Genomic DNA, 25,480 nt, shown 5'->3' with positions numbered 1-25,480 from the left:
TGGTAAAGAGATTGAGTGCCAAATAGGAGGAACAAAGTTAGAACAGGTGGACGGTTTCAAGTACTTAGGATGCATATTCTCACAGGATGGCAACATAGTGAAGGAACTGGATGGTTCAAATGGCTATGAGCACTATGGGACTTAACATCTATGGTCATCAGTCCCCTAGAACTTAGAACTACTTAAACCTAACTAACCTAAGGACATCACACAACACGCAGCCATCACGAGGCAGAGAAAATCCCTGACCCCGCCGGGAATCGAACCCGTGAACCCGGGCGTGGGAAGCGAGAACGCTACCGCAAGACCACGAGATGCGGTCAAAGAACTGGAAGCGAGGTGTAGCAAAGCTAATGCAGTGAGCGCTCAGCTACGATCTACTCTCTTCTGCAAGAAGGAAGTGAGTACCAAGACTAAGTTATCTGTGCACCGTTCAATCTTTCGACCAACTTTGTTGTACGGGAGCGAAAGCTGGGTGGATTCAGGTTACCTTATCAACAAGATTGAGATTACGGATATGAAAGTAGCTAGGATGATTGCAGATACTAGTAGATGGGAACAATGGCAGGATGATGTCCACAACGAGGAAATAAAAAAAACTGGGAATGAACTATATAGATGTAGCAGTCAGGGCGAACAGGCTTAGATGGTGGGGTCCTGTTACACGCATGGGAGAAGCAAGGTTACCCAAGAGACTCTTGGCTTCAGCAGTAGAGGGTAGGAGCAGTCGGGGCAGACCAAGAAGAAGGTACCTGGATTTGGTTAAGAATGATTTTGAAGTAATAGGTTTAACATCAGAAGAGGCACCAACGTTAGCACTGAATAGGGGATCATGGAGGAATTTTATAAGGGGGGCTATGCTCCAGACTGAACGCTGAAAGGCATAATCAGTCTTAAATGATGATGATGATGATGAGAGTTGGTCTGGAAGCGATAGTTAAGGAAAGACTAAACACCCGTCTTGCAACTTCATTTTCAGGTGACTCATCGACATGTTAAGGCACATGAAAATTCCAATAGTCTTAGTAGGAAGGTATGTATGAACGATGTGAGGGTATCGCTTTTGCAGAATGGCAAAAGGCACAAGCTGCTGAAGTGGACAGCCAGCTATTTGCAGCACAACCACTGTACACTGAGCGTGAAAAGTCATTTGTAAAGAAACAAAACTCGGACCTTGTATTGCGGTACCAGTCACGCGTGGAATGAACTGTATAAAGGAAGCGCATGATTTTGTGATGGCCGGACGCTGAGCTTGTACAACAACAAGGTGACGTATAGCCCAACAGTACCGGTGGTGGACACATAGACAGGACGTGTTGCAGTATGTGAGCAACCGTGTACCATGCATACTTCAGGCCGATGCAGTCATCATAGTATTCTGTTGCGGAGACTTTAGTTACAGACTAAGTTACTATATTCAAGTTCGAATTAATAAAACATCTTGGTCATTAATTACGAATGGCACCAATTATGGACAAGCGTTGAACACCAACAAGTAAACTGCAGAACATGACAAATTTCTTATTGTTCTATGGACCTGACATAACGATAGGGAAGATGCTGAGTAATAGTGTCACAATAATTACTGGAATACTGTGGTGCCTTACGCAGAAGCGGCGTACATTTCGAAGGCACACGAGTGCATCAAGTTCTCGGCATACTAGATAGCTGAACTGGAAGATATTATCACCATTTGAGGAAGCTGTAGGAGGTAAAAACGGAGCAACAGTGCGAAATTTTACGGAAACCATTTCTTACATCCAAGAAGGGAAAACGAAAAAGAGATTTATGCCCGTTACCAGGGCCAGCAGCAAGTAAAAGTTGCAGCATCGTACTCGTAACACAGTTGCCCACATTGCTCTTATTCGAACATTCCACGGCAGGCCAGTCTTTACCACCTGTACAGGTTTCGATCTCTAACTGCTGACGGAGAGGGGGGCGGGCGATAGAGAGGGGAGTGGGGAGGAAGAAGTGGGATGGCAAGAAGTAAAACGTTACCACTTCTGTGTATCCACCAACATCGAGAAATAGACGGGTGTAAAGGAGATAGGAGGGTGATAGGTGTTTCCCTTGTTTGGGTAACAATGGCGCCTAAGTTGGCCGGAAGGAGCGTCGCGATAGAGGTGATGATGCTACGCCTCTGCAGCCACGGATGGGTGGGCTCCCCGAGGGGGCGACCAATCGACCACGGAATCCTGGCGGGAAAATGACGTCATGATAGGTCACTAGTGGACATTAAAACAGACGAGCGCCTGCTCATTCTGTGCTAGTCACCACGGACTGTGGGAAACGCTTGCCAGCTTATCTAACGGGGTCTGTAAGGAGAGATTGTGAACCCTACAACCCGTTACCCCAGACCGGCCGTGGTGGCCGAGCGGATATAGGCGCTTCTGTTTGGAACCGCGCGACCGCTACGGTCGTAGGTTCGAATCTTGCCTCGGGCACGGATGTCTGTAAGGTCCTTATGTTGGTTAGATTTAAGTAGTTCTAAGTTCTAGCGGACTGATGACCTCAGATATTAAATCCCATAGTGCTCAGAATCATTTGAAGCGTTACCTCACGTATATTTCAGCAACTTGATTTCTCGAGTTCATAACTGTTTTTTTGTAGATACATGTCTTGATGAATTTTGTCAGTAATTAGTGCTTATGAAAATAAAAGGGTCTACTGAAGCAGTGGATACTGCCGTCGGCTTTGACCAATGACGTCTTACATTATTCATAGATAATAATGTCTTAACTTTCGGCCATAGGTAATAAAACAGTTCGGTGTTCCGGATAAGCGCTATCATTGTACATTAAAATAATTGAATGTGATTTTAAAAGAGATCGCTGCATATTGCTGAAAACATTCTTGGTGTGCATTTATTTAAGTAATTGTTTGTTTGCAGTTCATTCCGTACTTTCTTTCATTCTTAGTGATATTGAGGTAATTTGGAATATTAGGTTCTTATTTTAGGACAATTTTTAGTATCTCATTTTCCTTTGTAGTTATTGATTTATCTGTTCCTATTATGAAACGTCCCCTTAGAAAAATTATACAAGACTGTGCTTAAACTGACACACAATATTTTTAGCGCAACGCAATCTGACTTTCAAAAATTCCTACAAAAGAATGGCCCTGACTAACATTGACCTATACATTTCACATATCACTTACCTCACAAAATTCTTCTTTACTCGAACTACTGCAATACAGCGAGCGCCAATACTGCCAGCTAACTAAAAGATTCAAGCTACAGAAGTCACTAACTACTGATAGGCACAGTTAGCAAATGAAAGAACAAACAATGTATTTACCTTTATAGTCATAATATATATATCAGTTCATGACATCCAGTCTTACAAAATTCAAAACTCCGCCATCTCTCTCCCCACATCCACCACTTCTGGCGGCTCACCTCCAACTGCGCAACGCTACGCGCTGTTAGCATCCAGCTGCCGCTGCCCAACACTACAATGGCAGACAACAATGCAAACTAGCCACAGACTGCGCACAGCACAGCCAGTGTTTTTTCATACAGAGCGCTACGTGGCGTTACCAATAAGAAAATGTAAACAGCCTACTTACACTATGAACATAGATGATTTAAGAGAAGCTATGGGCGTAGACATGTTGGCCACGATTTGTTTTTTCCGAATGTGTAGTCTCGCTGCCGAGTATGTTCGATGTCGTTAGCGCGGCGAACATATGCGCCTCACAAGTGTATCTCGTCGCCGTACTCACGACTTATTCGTATGGCGCTACAGGAAAGGTCGGTTGTGGCGGCCCATTAGACGAGGGACGTGGTTAGAAAGCTCTAAGCTCGACTTGAGAGACATTATGAAAATCACGTACTGATGGTGTTTGAGATATCCTGTGTGGCTGTGTGTCCACGAATGTTGTGTGAGTAAGCGAACAGTTGTGGACTGGTACTCTTTTTGCAGGAAATACGCGAGATATAGGGGACCGTGTGTTATGGTCTAAAATGACGAGTAGCATTTTGGCAAAAGGAAGTACAACAGGGGGGAACTTCTGGTGGGATTATGGGTTTGGGGGGGGGGGGGGGGGCTGTAGATTCAGATTGTGAGGATGGGGTGTTTAAAGTAGTACCGGTACCCGTATGTTAGCTAATTTCACATTAGGATGGGGGTAGGGAGAATGTGTGTGTGTGTGTGTGTGTGTGTGTGAGCGTTTTCGTAATGTTTTGCTTGTTGTGTATGTGGGTATGTGATTTTTGTTGACGTCTTTCGAGGCGAGCTGAGCTTTGGTTCTTTTAAGAAGTTCCCGTCTGGTAAGTTTAGTTTTCTACTTCTTTCTTTTGCTGCATTTGACTGTTTTGACTTATTTCATTTTTTTTATTACGCCATTACGTATGTTTTCGTGTTCTCCACTACCTAATAGAAATTTCGCCTCTGTCGCTTTTCTTTCGTTTCCCAGCCCTGCTATCAGTACAAGTTTTCCGGATCTGTGCTAGCAATACTAAAGGCGAAAGGCCCGACACAACTAATATTTGTATCCCGTCCTTCAGTTGACGTTTACACTGACGCTACCTATTCGAAAAGAACTACGTATGTAACACTGATGAGGTTTACCTATGTATGTCAACAGCAAGAGCAGGATACAAATGTTGTGTATAGCTATACAGCTCAACTAAAGAATGGGATACTATTGTCACTGCTGTGATCAAAACTATAACTTTCACTCGATACTATTAGCATCAAAGGCGAAAAAAAACTGTACCCCTTAGTGAAGTAAGGGATACAAATTCTGTGTGTGTAGTCTTATTGCCTCTTCGTGTAGTTCAACTGAGGTACAGGGTGCAAATGTAACGTACGTCCATTTCCACGTTTTCGTTAGCGGTGTACATATATATAGGTCAACGAAAGTATGGGGTACAAATATTATGGACGTAGCTCGTTTTGCCATCGGTAGAACTCATATCTACGTAACAACAGACTGTTAGTGATAGCGGAGGCGAAACAAACAACACATGTAAAATTTGTATCCCGTGCTTCAGTTGACCTATATAGTTCAACTGAACAACAGAATTAATGCTAATGAGAACGAAGAAATCGCCGTACATTAAACTTGTATCTCGTACTGCAGTTAACCAATACAGTTCGAATGAGGTTCGAGATACGACGTGAGGTACGAATTCTATGCGACCAATATTTCCATACATTTTTCCCCTTCATTTTCCACAGAAATAATACGATACAAACACCCTATATCCTTAACGTGAAAATACTACTTGCCTTGATATATGTCAATTATATTTTTCGACTGTCGTATTCCTTTGTTTCTGAACAGTTGTCAGCTCTTTCATCTGTGTAATACATGCTCTCTGGCCAATTCTGACGTCATTGGTTGTACCCGCTGCTTCACTAGACCCAAATGTAACGTACTTTCATAGGACAAGTGAGAATTATTCATGTCAAATCATTGTTGTAAATAGGTCGGACACGTCAGGGAAGTTTTTATTGAATATACCATAGAGAATATCTTTAGTGTGAAAATAACATCGTTGGCGAGAGTGCGTGCAATCGCAGAGTTGAAAACAGAGAATTAGTTGCAAAGCATCTGTAGTGTGGCACAGACGCATGTGTTGGCGTGCAAATACCAGAGTGTTTTGCGTAAAAAAATGTTGTAATATGTGGCCATGCAAATTATAAGCGTATCTGCAAGTATGTGGGCAAAGCACATAGTCGCAAGAATATTTTGGAACTAATTAAGAATATTGTGTGGCCGAAATTAATTAAAGCTACTCGATAATCAAGAAGAACCTCATAGATCTCATGATAAGCACTACTTCGAGACACAAGCAATGCATCGCAAAGTAAGATCCTGCCAGTATCTTGTAGTTGTGTAATCTTAGTAACTTTTTGGAACATTTTACTGTGTTTAGTCAAAGAACAAACTTGTCTGGATAACCTTTACTTACGCGACACGTTAACCTTCAGCAAGATGCTATGCTTTCACCGTAAATTCCGAGAAAGTCGCAAGTGAAACAAATGGTCAAAAGAAGCCAACTCTAAACAAATTTGTAGTTCATTTTCAACTTGTTATAAAAGGCAGTAGTAACTACAGCTTCTAATATACTATTGCACTACTACTGCAGACAGTCAGCTTAAATTAAAAGTGATTTAAAATTAAATTCGTATTCTATGATAGAAGTATGCTGGCTTTCATGTGGTCAAAGTAGTTTTAAAACTGTATGTCGTGTTTTGTAAATGATATTAAAGTTCATATGTTACACTCATTGGTAGTGAAAAATAGTTGTTGCAGTGAATGAAAGTTTTTGCGGCATCTATTTGAAAAGGAATCAGGTGCATAATAACAAGGAAAGAATAATAATCAGTTTTTGTCACGATTAAGCATCTTTTCAGACAGCGTTATCGTAACGTAACAGTTACATAATACAGTACAGTTTCCATAAAGAGTAGCTAGTCATTACTTGTGGTTCGTGATCATTATGGTAACTGAGGTCATTGGATTCCAAATTAACGTCTTTTGTTTTCATGTCACACGTGTCTTTTACATGTAAGCAAGTGCTCCTGCATTTTGTCAAGTTACTCCTTCGTCTTTGCCACACGATATTCACATCGCGTCTAAGTCATTACAGTCATTTACTAAAATTAACTTTCGCTCGTTTTTTGTGCTGGCGACCATTTTATTCTTCGGTTTAGATTCATTAAATTCTTTCAGGCCATATCTTAGCATTCAGAATTACGACTAACTACAGAGAGATTTTAATTTATCACCATTTTTTTTTTTTACATTTAGATAGTTGTTGTACGTTGTAACAAACACTCATGCGATAGCGATCAGGTTGTAACTGATCCTTGGATTCGATACTTTGTTTCCACTTATAGCGGAATCTTAGACACACGTGTCGCAATTAAAATGTTACAGATATGTAAAATATAACTAGTTATAAGCTGACACAGCTCTTACATACTGAGCAAGATCGCTCGCGCAGTCATCTGCTGTTCGCGTTCCATCGCTACACACTGTCTGTGAGACAGTGGCCGCACCACGGCATTGCCGACCGTATTGCTGTACGTAGGCATCAATCAATAAATGAAGTGTAGTTAGCTCTGGACGTTCCTAATTCCAAGCCCGCCACAGTACGGGAAGAAACATCCCACACGCAGCACAGGAGTTGGAAGTTGTCACCCGGTGACACAACAGTTCCGGTCATTTTTTACTCTGAACAGACTGCAAGGAAATTAAGAAGGTTTCGTGTGTTTCATGACACCGTAGTACTCCCCTTGAAGCAGCAAATTGGAAAGACTGCAGATAATTAGCTGCTAGGTTCTAGTAGAACATAGAGGAGTCAGAAAGTTATTTGGTAAGCACCTGGCAACGATGAGGATTACTGTGTTCCTGAAGACGTTCCAGCTGGAGAAGATGCAGAGGAAGCCCCTCCTGTCTGTCTTGCTCTTGCCCACGGTCTGGATCACCTGCAGGGCGAACGGGGGCACCGTGGAGCCGTTGGTGGCTGCTATGCGACGCAGAACGGCCAGCGCCTCCTGCTCGCGACCCCTGCACGCCAGCCAGCGCGGAGACTCGGGGAACCACCTGTCACAAAAAAGGTACAAGTCTCCTGTAAGTACTAATCACAGTAGTAGTAGTGTCCACTGGTCAGTTTTACAACAATATTAAATGTGTCAGTTTAATACTGATAGTGACCGGGCCAAATATTTCACGAAATAAGCATCACAGGTAAAAACTACAGAGAACGAAACTCGTCTAGCTTGAAGGGGGAACCCAGATGCCACTATGGTTGGCCCGCTAGATGGCGCTGCCAAAAGGTCGAACGGATATCAACTGCGGTTTATTTTTTAAATAGGAACCCTCATTTTCTATTACATGTTCGTGTAGTACGTAAAGTAATATGAATGTTTTAGTTGGACCACTTTTTTCGCTGTGTGATAGATGGCACTGTAATAGTCACAAACGTATAAGTACGTGGTATCACGTAACATTCGACCAGTGCGGACGGTCTTTGCTTCGTGATACATCACCCGTGTTAAAATGGACCGTTTACCAATTACGGAAGAGACTGATATCGTGTTGATGTACGGCTATTGTGATCAAAATGCCCAACGTGCGTGTGCTATGTATGCTGCTCGGTATCCTGGACGGCATCATCCAAGTGTCCGGACCGTTCGCCGGATTGTTACGTTATTTAAGGAAACAGGAAGTGTTCAGACACATGTGAAACGTCAACCACGACCTGCAACAAATGATGATGCCCAAGTAGGTGGTTTAGCTGCTCTCGCTGCTAATCCGCACATTAGTAGCAGACAAATTGCGCGAGAATCGGAAATCTCAAAAACATCGGTGTTGACAATGCTACATTACCATCGATTGCACCAGGAATTGCATGGCGACGACTTTGACTCTCGTGTATAGTTCTGCCACTGGGCACAAGAGAAATTACGGGACGATAACGGATTTTTTGCACGACTTCTATTTAGCAACGAAGCGTCATTCACCAACAGTGGTAACGTAAACCGGTATAATATGCACTATCAGGCAACGGAAAATCCACGATGGCTGCGACAAGTGGAACATCAGCGACCTTGGTGGGTTAATGTATGGTGCGGCATTATAGGAGGAAGGATAATTGGGCCCCATTTTATCGATGGCAATCTAAATGGTGTAATGTATGCTGATTTCCTACGTAATGTTCTACCGATGTTACTACAAGATGTTTCACTGCATGGCAGAATGGCGATGTACTTCCAACATGATGGATGTCCGGCACATAGCTCGCGTGCGGTTGAAGCGGTACTGAATAGCATATTTCATGACAGGTGGATTGGTCGTCGAAGCACCATACCGTGGCCCGCACGATCACCGGATCTGACGACCCCGGATTTCTCTCTGTGGAGAAATTTGAAGGATATTTGCTATCGTGAACCAACGACAACGCCTGACAACATGCCTCAGCGCACTGTGAATGCATGTGCGAACATTACGGATGGCGAACTACTCGCTGTTGAGAAGAATGTCGTTACACGTATTGCCAAATGCATTGAGGTTGACGAACATCATTTTGAGCATTTATTGCATTGATGTGGCATTTACAGGTAATCACGCTGTAACAATATGCGTTCTCATAAATGATAAGTTCACAAAGGTCTGAGGTCATCAGTCCCTTAGAACTACTTAAACCTAACTAAGCTAAGGACATCACACACATGCATGCCCGAGGCAGGATTCGAACCTGAGACCGTTCACAAAGGTACATGTATCACATTGGAACAACCGAAATAAAATGTTCAAACGTACCTAGGTTCTGTATTTTAATTTAAAAAACCTACGTGTTACCAACTGTTCGTCTAAAACTGTGAACCATATGTTAGTGACTATTACAGCGCCATCTATCACAAAGCGAAAAAAATGTCCAACTAAAACATTCATATTTCTTTACTTACTACACGAATATGTAATAAAAATGGGGGTTCCTATCTTAAAAAACGCAGTTGATATCCTCCGCTTGACCTATGGCATCGCCATATAGCGGGCCAACCATAGCGCCATCTGGTTTCCCGCTTCAAGCTAGACAAGTTTCGTTCTTTGTAGTTTTTTCGTTTGACGCCTACTTCGTGAGATATTTGGCCTGGTCAATTAACATTATTCCTATGGACTTCAATCTTTGTAACTCTGAAAAACTGTGTGGACATTCGTCAGTGACAAACTTTATGTTGAGTTCAGGAATTATTAACAGGAACAATTGAATAAAAGGAATCAATTCAGTCGGTTGTTGGAAAACGATGCATTCCGTTTTGAGCTCTAATATTCCATCGTTTTGCCATTGTTAAACTTTTATTGTTGACTGCACTCTATTATCGCCTGTCGCCGCCGTTATTGGCGTTCCAGTATTTGCTTTTTATTGGCTCTTCATCAGTCTTTACAAAGAGCCTTTTTATTAATAGTTAGTTTTGTGTTTTGACCAGAATTCTGAAATGGTCAGTGGCATGGGGATGGATTAAACTGGGTAGAAAATGATCCTCAAGACAAACTCAATACCACTTAAAGTATCTACACTGATAATTCACATTGTGAATCTATTTTAATTAAAAAATCCGAAGAAATTAATAAAGTATTTCTCACAAAAAGAGCCTCAGACGAGAGTCTATATATGTTTCGAAAACAAGTGGTTATGTACAAAACAATTTACAAAATTACATCTTATATGCTTTATGTTCACATCACTTAAGTCAGCGTTTACCGAAAAAGGGTGATTGGTGCAAACCAGCGGAGGCAGAGAGAGAGAGACAGAGAGTTTCAATAAATTTAAATAAAAAAAGTGATTGTTAATTTGTTTCAATACAAATTTATTATGTATCGCCAGTCATTAACCGTTTAAAACCAACCAAAATATCCATGGCTAATGCCAGAAAAACGAAAATTAGGTATTTAAGTAAATAAAGAAATAAATTTTGAATATACTTCATTTTTAGACATATACATGTTATTCAACTTTTCTTGAAATAACGTGCGATATTTGTCTCTAAAATAGTTGTCAAGACTAATAATGACTCATGAGTAATTGAAAATACTGACAAAGTATGCACATGAAATTTCTCAAACCCAGAGAGTGAGTAAAAACATTAATATGGCTGATGTAGTCATTTGAGACTCGTGTTAGCCGATTGTCTGACATGAAGTTAAATAACTCAGACATGGAGAGAGAGTGAACTTACTGATAAAGCTGACATGGCCACAGAGACTAGTTTCATTTTGTTGTTTCATTCGACTGAAAGAAAAAGATTCAACAAAGAGCAGTCGACTGGACACTCGATTGTTAAAACCTTTCAGCTGTCCTCTCACTATGAGGAGGATGGAAGATTATTACTATTATAAGACAGACCTATGATGTCGCATTCTCCAGTAAGAGTGCGAATTATAGAAAGTATATTGTAGAATGAAGTAAGTGTTGTATTGTAAATTCATGTTACATTTTTACAAACGCTTGCACTATGTTGTCTAAATAATTCATTATGGTATGGTATGAATTATTTAACAAATGCTTTATAGCAGTCATTTGGAAATTTTGAAGGTTCATTGTGGCACTTGTCCTATTGTGATGGACAGAGCTGTTGGTGTGATAGTTTCTAAACTTTTCCTTAATATGCTTTATCAACTGGTACTCGCAAGACACATTAAAGTTGCCAACATTTTGAAGTAATCATTACAGAGATCACTTTTGTATTGTTGTTATACTTACGTAATATCAAAATTGTGTTCTTGTTTATGCATTTAATCCTGAAAAGAAGGATTACATCTTTCAGGACTGAGAGTGTATGGAGTTCTTGTGTGTCCACAGGGCATTTCGCACTACACACTGGTCACAGAACTCCACAATAATAAGATACTACCCTATCTTAAATTAATTAATTTCATTGAAATTAGATAAATAATTAGTTGAGGAAGAGACAAGTGTCAGTACAGTGAGGCGAAAATATCTGAGACTGAACATTTCTGATTCGCAGAAGATGCAATTTAATGAATATGTGGCGACAAATGAAAGTCTTCCAGGACCCGAACTTGGGTTTACTGCTTATCACCGTGTCTGTATTCTGTTTGCTAGTATCTTCGAGTGAATTTACCACTCCAGCTCACTGCCAGTTTAAAATATTTTATGCTCGTAGCGTAATCTATGTGTGCATGTCGTTTTAAAGTGTTATATTTCCTTTTTAAGTTGAAATTAGTAATGTTATTTTTTCGTGTTCATTTCTAGTTTATTACTTACTCATCAATTAGAATTTCGTTGAGGTTTAGCACATCGTATGAAAGACACGACTCTCACGTTGTATTGCACTGTAGGAATTGAAGATAGCTAAATTAGACATAACTATGAGTAGTAGCGTTGGTGACATGTTCTTTAATCCTTGTGTTAACGCATATCCATAATGCATTTCACCAGCCAACGATATATTCGAGTGTCTCTGAGACATACCAACCACATCCTTTGGGGATTTATGCTGGAATGGGTGGAAGTTATTTCAAGATCGTTGTTGGCACATATGAATCAGTCTGATGTATATCAGGATATGCTGAATGATACTGATTATGTTCAAAGAAGACGATGACCTACAGGAATTACCACTCGTTTATTCTGAAAATGTGATCGAACTTCACATGCAGCTGTAGCAAATCAGATAATCTCCATGTCGGGTTCTTCATCACTTTATAGATATGGATCCCTTGTTGCAGACGCTTCTCCTAGTCTCAGAATGAAGAAGATCGTCATAAGAGTAGCTTCTTTCATCACACAGCTGCTTGTGACTGAGCTTAGTAAAGGGTGGCTATCAAGCAAAACACTCATCAAAACGCTCTTCACACGAATCGATGGACAACATTCTAGCAGAGAAACATAGATACAGGTCCTGTTTCAGAATGCCAGTGTGGTATTTCATAAGAGGTCCGAAGCGATCATGTTCAGCAATGAGAAGCACACACACATGGCACTAGTGACTGATGTGCTGCCGGAACCTCGCAGACAGTTTAAGAGCATCAGATGCTTCGCCCGTCGTACCGATCGACAGACTGATAGAACCGATCGAGAAACGGCCACCCAAGACAGTGAAATAGAGGTGACGGAACTTGAGAAATCAGTGTCTGCACCTGTCAAGGCGAATAAAAAACAGGGTACTCGACATAGCGCCGCGTGGCATTGCTGCTGGAAATCTTATCGCTAAACGCCCCAGTGCGAACTGAGGTGCGGAACAAACGTCTCTACTCGTAGAGCCCACAATGGGGTCAGACACTCACTGGGTTGGACACCACCTGCAGAAGTGTGTTTAATCTGCCGGGGCGGTGAACCAGTAAGCGAAGATAATATCCCAGTCTTCTGGAACCCGGCGGAACATTCTTCCAGGGCAGTTTTGATCCATTAGACACAACTACTACAATTGTTGCCCAGGCACGCCACGTTGACATCACACAAACTATACTTGAAATCAAATGGACTATGTAATGTGACTGTGTTTCGATCACACTGCCGTCTGTAAGGTAAATATTTCTTTTACAATATAATTAAAGTGTTTTAAACCGATACAGTTTTGCGAAATAATAATAAAATTTTAGTATTTTATGTTCCATGCTGAAGGAAATGGGACTGGAGTGACACCTATAGCGAAAACCAGCGATCGCTGCAAGATATTATTTTCGACCATTATTAACGTAGTTGTAAAAAGAAAGACATGAAAAAATTTATGAATGAAACTTTTGCAATGTTCACTTCCCATCTGCATTTCTTCGTGTAAGTTTATTTGTCGTATGAACCAACATGGAACACAAAAGCTGTATGTTTTGCCTGAGTTTATGATACTGCAAATCTGAAAAAAAATCTTAGAAACGTGAAGAAGTTAAATGATACGAATGAAATATTTCTGCATATTTCTAGTTTTTATCTTTAAGGAAAGAAACGGAAGAAGTTAAATGAAGGCGTTTTTTGTAAATTATGAGATACATAAAACCAACGAGCATAAGCTAGGACTAGTCAACTGCATACTACTGGAAAACCTAAAACATAAAATACTTGACGAAGATTCAAATATTGTAAATTTTATTTACAGAAGGGAAACGTCGTATATCAGTGCAGACTAAATCAGAGACTACAAATTAACAATTTACGTTGAACAACATCTCTGGGATTGATTATAAAGCACATTACTGGTCGACGCTTTAGTATCGAAAAAAAACCACTACTCTGAGGCTTTCTTCTTACCTTTTTCGCACAAACTGCGAAACTATTCTTTTTTCTTACCTTCTCCGCACAAACTGAGAAACTACCTAAATTCTAATACCAAATATTCTCGAAAAGCACCCGCTTACAAATAAATATTATACATACTGTATATATGTCTACGTAACCAAATATATCTGCGAGAAACATGACGTTCGCAGTTAGCCGACATAGGGTTACCCAAAACCAGGCGTATCATGGTAACTATCAAGTATCCCATCCTAGGAAAGAAACTGGTCCAGATGGCATTCATAAGCTAGCTTATTCACACAACATTAGAATATTTTACAGACATGGAGATTACTTTCCTCAAACACCACAATTTCCTTGTACGTTGAAATGTGGCCAAGCTCCTGATGTTCAGGAAGGCATGGAAAGACAACTCCCTCCCACAAAATTACAGTATCATCACCCTATTGGGCTCTTTCAGCAGTGCTGTTGAGTAAAAGCCGAATGGCACTGTAATTCCGCACGGGGACATACATGTCACTCACTCATGCGTCACTGACAAAAGCTTCAAGAGAATAGAGGCAAACGGTCAGCACTATATGGTAAATAGGCGGGAGCACCTCAGGGAAGCATACGGAATCCTGAGCGAAGCCTCCATAACCCCGTGAAGGTAGACATCCACACCGATGACATAGCTGTTGGTGGTGGTGGTAAGTTCCTATGGGAGCAAACGTCTGAGGTCATCAGTCCATAGACTTACACACTACGTAATCTAACTTAAACTAACATACACTGATGACGAGGGAGGACTCGAACCTCCGACAGGAGGAGCCGCGCGAACCATGGTAAGGCGCCCAAGACCGTGCGGCTAACCCGCGCGGCACACAGCTATCCTGTCACAGTACTGGGAAACATCAAACACTGTCTCAGCCTATAGACAGCATTGAAAACTGTCGGGTCTTGGTTGGAGAAATGGTGAGTTTAGTAAGTGGAAGTTAATTCTACACTACTGGCCATTAAAATTGCTACACCAAGAAGAAATGCAGATGATAAACAGGTATTGATTGGACAAATATATTACACTAGAAGTGACATGTGATTACATTTTCACGCAATTTGGGTGCATAGATCCTGAGAAACCAGACCCAGAACAACTACCTCTGGCCGTAATAACGACCTTGATACGCCTGGGCATTGACAAACAGAGCTTGGATGGCGGGTGCAGATACAGCTGCCCATGCAGCTTCAACACGGTACCACAGCTCATCAAGAGTAGTGACTGGCGTATTATGACGAGCTAGTCGCTCGGCCACCATTGACCAGACGTTTTCAATTGGAGAGAGATATGGAGAACGTGCTGGCCAGGCCAGCAGTCGAACTTTTTCGGTATGCAAAAAGGCCCGTACAGGACCTGCAACAAGCGGTCGTGCATTATCCTGCTGAAATCTATGGCTCCGCTGGGATCGAATGAAGCGTAGGGCCACAGGTCGTAACACATCGGAAATGTAACGTCCACTGTTCAAGGTGCCGTCAGTGCGAATAAGAGGTTACCGAGACGTGTAACCAATGGCACCCCATACCATCGCGTCGAGTGATAAGCCAGTATGGCGATGACGAATACGCGCTTCCAATGTGCGTTCGCCGCGATGTCGCCAAACACGGATGCGACCATCATGATGCTGTATACAGAACATGGATTCATCCGAAAAGTGACGTTTTGCCATTCGTGCACCCAGGTTCGTCGTTGAGTACTCCATCGCAGGCGCTCCTGTCTGTGATGCAGCGTCAAGGGTAACCGCATCCACGGTCTCCGAGCTGATAGTCGGTACTGCTGCAAACGTCGTCGAACTGTTCGTGCAGATGGTTGTTGTCTTGCAAACGTCCCCATCTGTTGACTCAGGGATCGAGACGTGGCTGAACGATCCGTTACAGCCATGCGGATAAGATGCCTGTCATCTCGACTGCTAGTGATACGAGGCCCTTGCGATCCAGGAGGGCGTTCCGCATTACCCTCCTGAACCCACCGATTCCATATTCTGCTAAGAGTCATTGGATATCGACCAAGGCGAGCTGCTGCGATACGATAAAGCGCAATCGCTGTACGCTACAACCCGACGTTTATCAAAGTCGGTATCGTGATGGTACGCATTTCTCCTTCTTACACGAGGCATCACAACAACGTTTCACCAGGCAACACCGGTCAACTGCTGTTTGTGTGTGAGAAATCGGTTGGAAACTTTCCTCATGTCAGAATGTTGTCGGTGTCGCCAGCGGCGGCAACCAGTGTGAATGCTCTGGAAAGCTAATCATTTGCATACCACAGTACACTGAACAGGAGCGTGGCTAGTACATGTATGTAACTCTCATTATATGGCTGATGACGTACGTGGCACCTGTTTGGGAATACCCAACGCCATCATATGTTTGGCCTCTGCAGATTATGCAGCGAAAAGTTTTATTAATTGCGATCAATGTCCCATTACACACACGCACCAACGGACCACTCTATTCTACAATAATACGACACAATCGGATACGCTGTGTATCTCGTTACGTGCTTCACATCACAGCTTTCTAGACGCTTGGCTCGAAAAAATAATCTCCTGTCGTACTTCTGCCCGTAGACAAGACTCGCCGACTAAAGAAAATCTGTGTATTTTCGTCGTCCACTGTTCATTCCGCTCGGAATATAATATGTTAATATTTATTGTATCTTTACGCATTCCCATGCATCTTTTATTTTTCGTGTCTTACCTGAAGAAGAAGAATAACGCAAAACAACATAGGGTAACAACCGAGACGAAGTAGATCCAATTGGGCACTGCCCATGCCACGAGACCTGCAAGCATCATTCCGGCGGCCTCACTATAGCACTCGTAGCGGTTGATCGCAGTGCGGTGCTTGACATCAGTCAGCTCTAAACCTGAAACACGAGGAAGAATCGTCAAATCCTTTCTATCTTAGGTATCAAATAACACAGACGTCACTTTAAAGATGTTTCGGAGACGATTCAGTAGTTCACTTGCGGGATAGACACAATAGCAGTATGAGTGGTTTCACAATAACTAACTTTTAAAGAAAGCCTAAAACCGTAGACGAGAAGCGCTTACTAAGCCAAGGGCATTTGTCCATCGCCGTTGGGAGTACAAATGTTATTCACATTGAAAATGTTACTGTGTTTGCAGCCAGTTGCCATCAGTTTTCATGAATTTTGGTTCATTTCTTGACATATAGCATTGGTCACATCTGTGATATACTGCGAAGTCAACAGGTTCATACTGATCATTTACATGATTGGCTTTTATATTAGACGTAATCTGCATTTAAAGTTACAAGGAGAGGCCACGGCGTTCGTATCATGGATTTACTTCAAACTTTGTACACTTTTAGTAGTCCATTAGGACAGCAGAATGTGTAAATAGTAAGGCGTACTACTTGGGCAATTTCGAGAAAACGGCGAGAGATGTTTTACCCGTCAGTGATGTACCAGAGCGTTGCGACTCTGACCATGATATAATTGTGCTCATGTGGTTAGTGTTCGAGCTCCGTCATCGGTTAATTACTGGACCGAACACCGCTTACTTTTTATGTTTTCAAAACACTAGCCATACTATTTCGAACATATTACATTTGAAAGGTTATGTGATGAAAAGACAAATATATTTGCATGGAATTTTACTGAATTTCCAATGTTATTTGGGTATTTGCTAATATATGTTGTCGCAACAAGTACTGTAATTATAATTATCTAGAACTAAACGACCACACACATAGTGGTTTCACAAAAATATGCCTGCAATCGGGTAAGCCACCGAAACTGCTTTCCATCTGGAAGCTTTGATCTGCAGACACAGTTTTCAAGGACTAGAGACAGGCCTGGAAAGCCCGAGTCAGATATCGTCAAATACAGATGTGAATAACTTTATTCGATAATACAATGAGTTACAATATGCCAGAACATGAGGGCAATGTACGATTAACCGTCGAATGTGCTTTGTACAGAATTTGCAGGATGATATTTTTCACACAGACACGGAAAACATGAAAGTAGACAGGCAAGAAATGACATCTGTCACCTTTATTTCAAGGCGTCAGTGCCACGGTCCTTCATAAACCTGGGAAAACACGGTCAGTCACCATGACGCAGAGGGAGACCAGTTACTACACCAAGATCGCAGGAAAAGGGACCAGTTTGTAAAGCGACAGCTGAAGTGAGATTTCAGCAACAGAATCATTGGCCGAAACTTTTGGACATAAAAAATGCAAACGGATGTCGCTATGAAATGTGCAAAAGGAAAACTAAGCATGTTTGCATTGCATTTAAGGAACCTCTGTGCCCAAATTGCGTTCAGTTTCCAAAGAAAAAAAAAGATATAATTAACAGATGAAGACTGAAGAGTTCTCAAGTCCATAGTGTTCACTCCAGTCGACATGTCTGTATTTTGTTTGTAAATAGCAACTTTGAGTAAAACTTTAAATTTTTCGGTAGTACACATTTTTGTTTACTATATAAACTTCATTTCAAAAAAAGTTTCTCACTTGTTAATAATTTATGCGTGACAGGGATAAAATCAGTATTTTATCTTTCCTTCTTAGGTTTTTATACTTTTATTCATTTATCTTGTAGAAACTAAATCCATACATGTTAACACAGATTTAGGTGATGGAAAACTATTTTTGGGTATTGTATAGGCGTGGGGCCACGGAAACAGCTGCTTTTTGAAGCAGCTGTACCTAAGATAGAAATGCTTCTTAAACCTGTTATGGAAATCTCTAAAGCAATTCAAAGCCATTTGTTGCTGTTTGAATAGATGTTACAGTACATTATCTGATAAGGATAAAAGTGTGTAGAAAAATATCAAGTATATTTTAAAATTTTTTACGAGTTTCTGGCTTGACACATTTGTGGAAGGCTCTTTCATGTAGTATTTTCCAATATATTCTGCAGGAAAAAACGCATCACTATCAAGATCATTTGATTGACAAGTGAGGTGACGGGTAGTTGACCGTTGTAGAAGTGTATGAGAATATGATATGATAACAAATTCAGACCAAATTAAACACACAAAACACAGTAAAGGCTGCATATACATTTGCATCAATACACAGTGTATCCCCTCTGGCGGCAATGCAAGCGTGTATTCTCGCATGCAAACGATCATAAGGATGCTGAATAGCATCCAGCGATAGATTGCAGCAGGCATTTTGCACCTTCTGTTGTAGTTCGGCAATAATTCTTGCAGATCCTGGAGAATGAATAAGTTACAACACGTTCCTTACGAGATCAACTGCCAATACATCTAGTGATTTTGCTAGCCAGAGAAGTTGTTTTACACCACTAGAAGCGTGTTGCGCCGCAGCCGCCGCATCTGGCCGTGCATTGTCCTGTTGGAAGGGGACATCAGCGTTCTGTCGTAGAAATAGCAGTAGCCCAAGGATAACAGCCTGCCCGATGTAGCGGGCGCTGGTTACTTCACCCTTCAGAAACACCAAGCGTGATGGCGAGTTGTAACTCACGTCCCCCACACCTCGAAGCCTGGGATGGGACCTGTGTGATGTGGGAGAGTGCACTCTGGTATGGGCAGCTCACTGGGTCTACGCCACACTTCATCACTCACACGCAGACAGAACCCATTCTCATCACTGAAGACAACAGAGTGCCAATCATCTCGCCAGTCAACTCTTCCAGGACACAAGAGTAGCCATAGGTAGTCTGGCCAGAGACACGTGTGAACTTAATCCCGCTGCAAGCAGACGGCTGCTACTGAGGCCTCGTGATACAGCAGGTGCAACGTGTGCCACAGTTTCGGCCCTGCATGATGTTCGGGGGTCCGCCGCTGCTCGCAAACTGCGTCGATCTTGACGCGAGTCTTCCCTGCACAAATGTACAAAACCTGGTATACAGGTGTGGGAATGTTGCAGAGGCCACTGTTGAAAGCAGCGACGGCCCATCGGTACATTGTGCCTAACATGTGCAGCAGTCCGTTGATACACTAATGGGCATTAAAACTGCTACACCAAGAAGAGATGCAGATGATAAACGGGTCTTCATTGGACAAATATAATTATACTAGAACTGAGATGTGATTACATTTTCACGAAGTTTGGGTGCATAGATCTTGAGAAATCAGTACCCAGAACAACCACCCCTGGCCGTAATAACGGCTTTGATAGGCCTGGGCATTGAGTCAAACAGAGCTTGGATGGCGTGTACATGTACAGCTGCCCATGCAGCTTCAACACGGTACCACAGTTCATCAAGAGTAGTGACTGGCGTATTATGACGAGCCAGTTGATCGGCCACCATTGACCCGACGTTTTCAATTGGTGAGAGATCTGGAGAATTTGTTGGCCAGGGCAGCATTCGAACATTTTCTGTATCCAGAAAGGCCCGTACAGGACCTGCAACATGCAGTCGTGCATTATCCTGCTTGCAAATGTCCCCATCTGTTAACTCAGGGATCGAGACGTGGCTGCACCATCCGTTACGATCCGTTACTGCCATGCGGATAAGATGCCTATCATCTCGACTGCTAGTGATACGACTCCCTTGGGATCCAGCACGGCGTTCCGTATTACCCTCCTGAACCCACCGATTCCATTTTCTGCTAACAGTCATTGGATCTCGACCAACGCGAACAGCAATGTCGCGATACGATAAACCGCAATCGCGATAGGCTACAATCCGACCTTCATCAAAGTCGGAAACGTGATGGTACACATTTCTCCTCCTTACACGAGGCATCACAACAATGTTTCACCAGGCGACGCCGGTCAACTGCTGTTTGTGCATGAGAAATCGGTTGGAAACTTTCCTCGTGTGAGCAGGTTGTAGTTGTCGCCACCGGCGCCAACCTTTTGTGAATGCTCTGAAAAGCTAATCATTTGCACAGCATCCTCTTCCTCTTGGTTAAATTTTGAGTCTGTAGCACGTCACCTCCGTGGTGTAGCAATTTTAATGGCCAGTTGTGTACATGCATCCAGCTTCCCACATCCCCACAATGGCGCCCCATTCAATTGGCTGAAGCCCTTCAAGAGAAGTACGTTCTCGTGAGTGGGGCGTGGTTATGCCATATGAAGAATGTTGAAAACACTACTCACCTCGAAACTCAGCACAGTTACTGCCTGCAGAGCCGAGGCTGAGGATGCACATATAGGCCTCTTGAGCACTATCTTATGGACAAAGACCGTGACAAATGATTCACTAATATTACAACCCATCAGTACGCACATACTATACCAAAGCGTCGCTGAACATAGTCCTTGAGAGTGTTACATTCCTTCTCAGGCATTTGAAGTTCATACAGCGCTTTTCCCAGGTTCTGGAATGAGGAAACTGCCCTAACGTTTCTAAAGATTTTCTGATACTGCCGAGATTACTGTAACAGCTATGTCAGTTTTTTTAACACTCACCGACAGACAAGACCGATTCCACCATGGGCCCAGCCGCAGCTGACACGAGGGATACTGCCAGGATGAAGAGTGGCAGCACGTGTGGAGACAGCACGACCAGCACTCTGCTGACCACGTGGGCTGACAGGCACAGCAGCTGCTGGGGGCGGCGGCCGTACCTGGCGTCAGCAAGAGTCAGCTCAGCCTGCGTGTCGAGGTGCTGGGCAGTCCAGCTAGCAGATACACTCCCAGGATTATGCGCTGCCACTTATTAAAGGATATATTCCATTGATTTGTTGATGGACTTTGTAGTTGGGACAGAAAAGAGCAGAAACTGGAGTAGCCAAGGCCTTAGACTGTTCACGAGTGACTGTTAACACTTTCGGCACTAATCCCATACGCCAAAGGGGCGCGTTTGGACGGCTCCTGTATCCCGTAAGGGCGCAGCTTTCCAAATGGTTCAATTGGCTCTGAGCGCTATGGGACTTAACATCTGAGGTCATCAGTCCCCTAGAACTTAGAACTACTTAAACCTAACTAACATAACGACATCACACACATCCATGCCCGTGGCAGGATTCGAACCTACGACGATAGCAGCACCGCGGTTCCGGACTGAAGCGCCTAGAACCGCTCGGACGCAGCGGTCAGCGCGCAGCTTTTCCATTTGCTGGAATATGATTTCCTATGTGCTCCACGACTTTCGACTGTACGATAGCTCTGGCAGTTCACATCTTGCCTCCTAGATGCAGCAGAGTTATAAGTGTGCATGGAAGCTCTCATGAAGAAATGAAAAACAGAAAGGTCTTCCAACGAGGTTCAGAGCAAGGAAGCTAAAGGTTCTGTCTTTTTCATTCTTTTTTTTTTTTTTTTTTTTTTGAAAAGTACAAAAACACTGGAGGCAAACATCATGGACAAGGCTGGTCTAGCGTGTGTCAACCAGCTTTACAGCTACTACCCAGTCGCGAGAAACACTATGAAGGGGCGAAAAATCTTTTCTGTCCCGTTTGCCTAACGTCTACTGTGAATGCTTTTATTTTGTACGCGGATGTCGCCAATCAGAAGACACCTCTAGTGTAATTTGTAAAAGGAGGTTAGTATGGAGTTGTTAGTTGCGGGAGCAGACATTCGATCATTGGAACCAACAGCACCCTCTAGCTGGATAGAAATTTTGGTCGTCTCCCAGAACAACAAAGGAAACACCGCGTGCTACTGTGGAGGTCGCTTTGGCAAAGGAAAGAAAGATACTGGGAAGCGGATAAGGAAAGAAACCAGATAATCGTACAAAGACTGCAGTGTCGGACTTAGAGTACAACAACGTGTATAAATTATAAGTATATATGAATTACAAGTCATCATTTTTTGTCATTGAATATGAAATGAATTTGCAATTGTGAAGTTAATTTTTAGGTTTTTATTTGTGAGCTAATATAAAACTTCATCTTTGTTAGTCTGTTCCATTTACTCCCTACCCCTCCTGGACAATTACGGTCAACAGCTCATGGTCTTCTGCTTCTGCTGACTCTCGATCATGGAGCCCTCGGACGATTCCTGGCCGGGTCGGGGATTTCCTCCACTAGGGACTGGGTGTGCGTGGATTGTCCTCATAATTATTTCATCAGCAGTGATGCACAAGTCGCGGAAGTTGCGTCGAACAAAAAAATGTACATGAACTTTGGCGGCTGAACTTCTCAGGATGGGACTTCCGGCCAACAGTGCTACATGCACATTTCATTTCATAGAAAAGATGCAGAACACAGAATGAAGCTTACAGTTGTAGTTGGACTGGTGGGCCAAAGCGTTAAGACCATCTGTTGAATATTATCATGATCACCCTTTCGAACACATACATAAGCAATTCTGCATGGCATGAATTTGCCCAATTGTATACTAAATGTTCTCCAATGAACTGATGTTAATTTTGTAGCGAAGATATCAAAATGAATTCACAATCATGCTCGTGAAACCACTGTAGTATGATTTTGGCCTTGTAACATGGACAGTTATCCTGGTGGAAGATGTCGTTGCCATCTGGGAACACAATAAGCGTGAAAGGATATAGGTGGTCCATATCACATGCAATCCACATCTGTCACGATATCTTCGACAGTGCCACAGGTCCCACGAAAACACATGTCAGTGTCCACAGTAGCATAGTACTACCTCCACCAGCCTGCATCCATGGAACGGTATGTTGAGGATGTTGGTGGAGTAACTTGGGAGCACATAGAGGTCACCTACTACAGAGAATCCATGTTCAGCAATGTACGCTACATGGTATCCTCCAAAACCTCGTGCCTGCACCACCATTACGCTCTGTCTTCAGATCTGCCACAGATCGCTGCCCATTGTGCTTTATGGGCAAATCTAACACATTCCATTGTGCTTTATGGGCAAGATTGCAACATCCGTGTTCTGTGGCCAGATATGGACATTCGAAACCTTGTCACCTACTCCTGGTTCTGCAGTCATTCATCCATTTTCTGTAGATACTCACAACAGCAGTATGTGAACAGCTGACCTGCTACCCTGTTTCCAATATGCTCGTTCCCATGTGTAGTGTCATAACAGTGTGCACTTTGTTGAGTCAGGTATATCAGTGGCTTTCCCTAACTGCGCCCCACTTACACTGAGGTGTGCAACGGCCTTGCCGCAGTGGAAACACCGGTTCCCGTCAGATCACTGAAGTTAAGCGCTGTCGGGCGTGGCCGGCACTTGGATGGGTGATCGTCCGCGCCGCCATTCTCTGTTGCCATTTTTCGGGGTGCACTCAGCCTTGTGATGCCAACTGAGGAGCTACTCAACCGAACAGTAGGGGCTCCGGTCAAAGAAAACCATCATAACGACCGGGAGAGCAGTGAGCTGACCACACGGCCCTCCTCTCTGCATCCTCATCTGAGGATGTCACGGCGGTCGGATGGTCCCGATGGGCCACTTGTGGCCTGAAGACGGAGTGCTTTTACGCTGAGGTGACAAGTGTCGTGGATCCCTCCTAATATCACGTCAGACAAGCTTTTCCACAGTGGAGCGCAGCATCTCGACATGGTATTGACTTAAAAAGTCGTTGGAAATCAACTGTAGAAATACTGAGCCATGCTGCCACTATATATATCCATAACTGCGAAAGTGTTGCCGGTGCAGGATTTTGTGCACAAGCTGACCTTACGATTATGTCCCATAAAAGTTCCACGGGGTTCATGTCTGGCGATCTGGGTGGAGAACTCGCTCGAATTGTCTGCAATGTTCTTCAAGCCAATCGAGAACAATTGTGCCCCAGTCACATGGCGCATTGTGATCCGTAAAAGCTCCATCGTTGTTTCGGAACGCGAAATACATGAAAGGCTGCAAATAGTCTCCAAGAAGCCGAACAAAACCATTTCCAGTCAATGACCGGTTTAGTTGGGTCAGAGGACACAGTCCATTCCATGTAAACACAACTTATACAAATGTGAAGCCACCACAATCTTGGAAAATGCGTTGTTGACAAATTGGGTGCGTGGCTTCGTTGGGTCTGCTCACACTCGACCCTAACATCACCATTTACTACCTGAAATCAGGACTAATCTCACCAGGCCAAGGTTTCCCAGTCGCCTAGGGTCCGACCGATAATGTGACCACCCCATGAGACGCACTGAAGGCGATGTCGTGATGCTAACAAAGGCACCCGCGTCAGCCGTCTGCTCCCTTGGCTCATTAAGGCCAAATTTCACCGCACTGTCTCGACGGTTGAGCTCGTCGTACGTCCCACATTGATTTCTCCGATCATTTCACGCAGTGTTGCTTGTCTGTTAGCATTGACAACTCTACGCAAACACCACTGCTCTCGGTCGTTAAATGAAGGCCGTCGGCCACTGTGTTGTCCTTGGTGAGAGGTAGTGCCTGAAATTTGGTATTCTCGGTATACCTTTGGCGCTGTGGTTCTCGGTATATTAGATTCTCTAACCATTTCCCATGGGTCTAGCTCCAACCTCTATTCCGCGTTCATGGTCTGTTAATTCCCATTGCCTTAATCACTTTGTAAACCTTTACATGAATCATCAGAGTACAAATGATAGCTCTGCCAATGTACTGACTTCGTGACTTTTGTCACCTCAGAGTAATGCTATTACTTATTGACAAAAGTTGAAGAAGAACAAGAAGCAGACAAATATCCCATCACGAGTTGAGTCTGCAGTGACGAGCCAGAACATTACTACCACCGCCGACCACGAGATTGTTGCAGTTCCGACGCTGGAAGCTGTAAGGACAGCACATAGGGACTTCAGAAAATAAGCTACACATGTCGTCTCACGCTAAGACCATTGAGCAACAAGAGTGGCACACAGTCAGAAGAGAGTTTTATATTCCGTGTTTCCTGCAGACGCAGTTGTGCTGAGGTACGGATAAGGTGCA

The 25,480-nt window shown here is 43.1% G+C and overlaps 2 protein-coding genes across 2 annotated transcripts in view; both read right to left on the bottom strand.

Annotated features, from left to right (window-relative positions):
• Positions 1-21,169, bottom strand: part of LOC126355872 (carcinine transporter-like) — a 55,436-nt gene extending 34,267 nt beyond the window's left edge. Inside the window, exons 1-3 of the mRNA XM_050006372.1 lie at positions 21,110-21,169; positions 16,451-16,619; positions 7,342-7,563 (exon numbers count right to left, since the gene is read on the bottom strand). Coding sequence (XP_049862329.1) covers positions 7,342-7,563; positions 16,451-16,619; positions 21,110-21,134 — 416 coding nt within the window. The 5' untranslated portion in view covers positions 21,135-21,169. The remainder of the gene's footprint in view (positions 1-7,341; positions 7,564-16,450; positions 16,620-21,109) is intronic.
• LOC126355717 (solute carrier family 22 member 7-like) overlaps positions 1-25,480 on the bottom strand; it is a 488,802-nt gene that overhangs the window by 405,416 nt on the left and 57,906 nt on the right. The window lies entirely within an intron of this gene.

This window comes from Schistocerca gregaria, chromosome 3 (assembly GCF_023897955.1).
Source record: "Schistocerca gregaria isolate iqSchGreg1 chromosome 3, iqSchGreg1.2, whole genome shotgun sequence".
Lineage (NCBI taxonomy): Eukaryota > Metazoa > Arthropoda > Insecta > Orthoptera > Acrididae > Schistocerca > Schistocerca gregaria.
The sequence above is the reverse complement of the archived record's forward strand: the minus strand, read 5'-3'. Positions and strand labels throughout refer to the sequence as shown.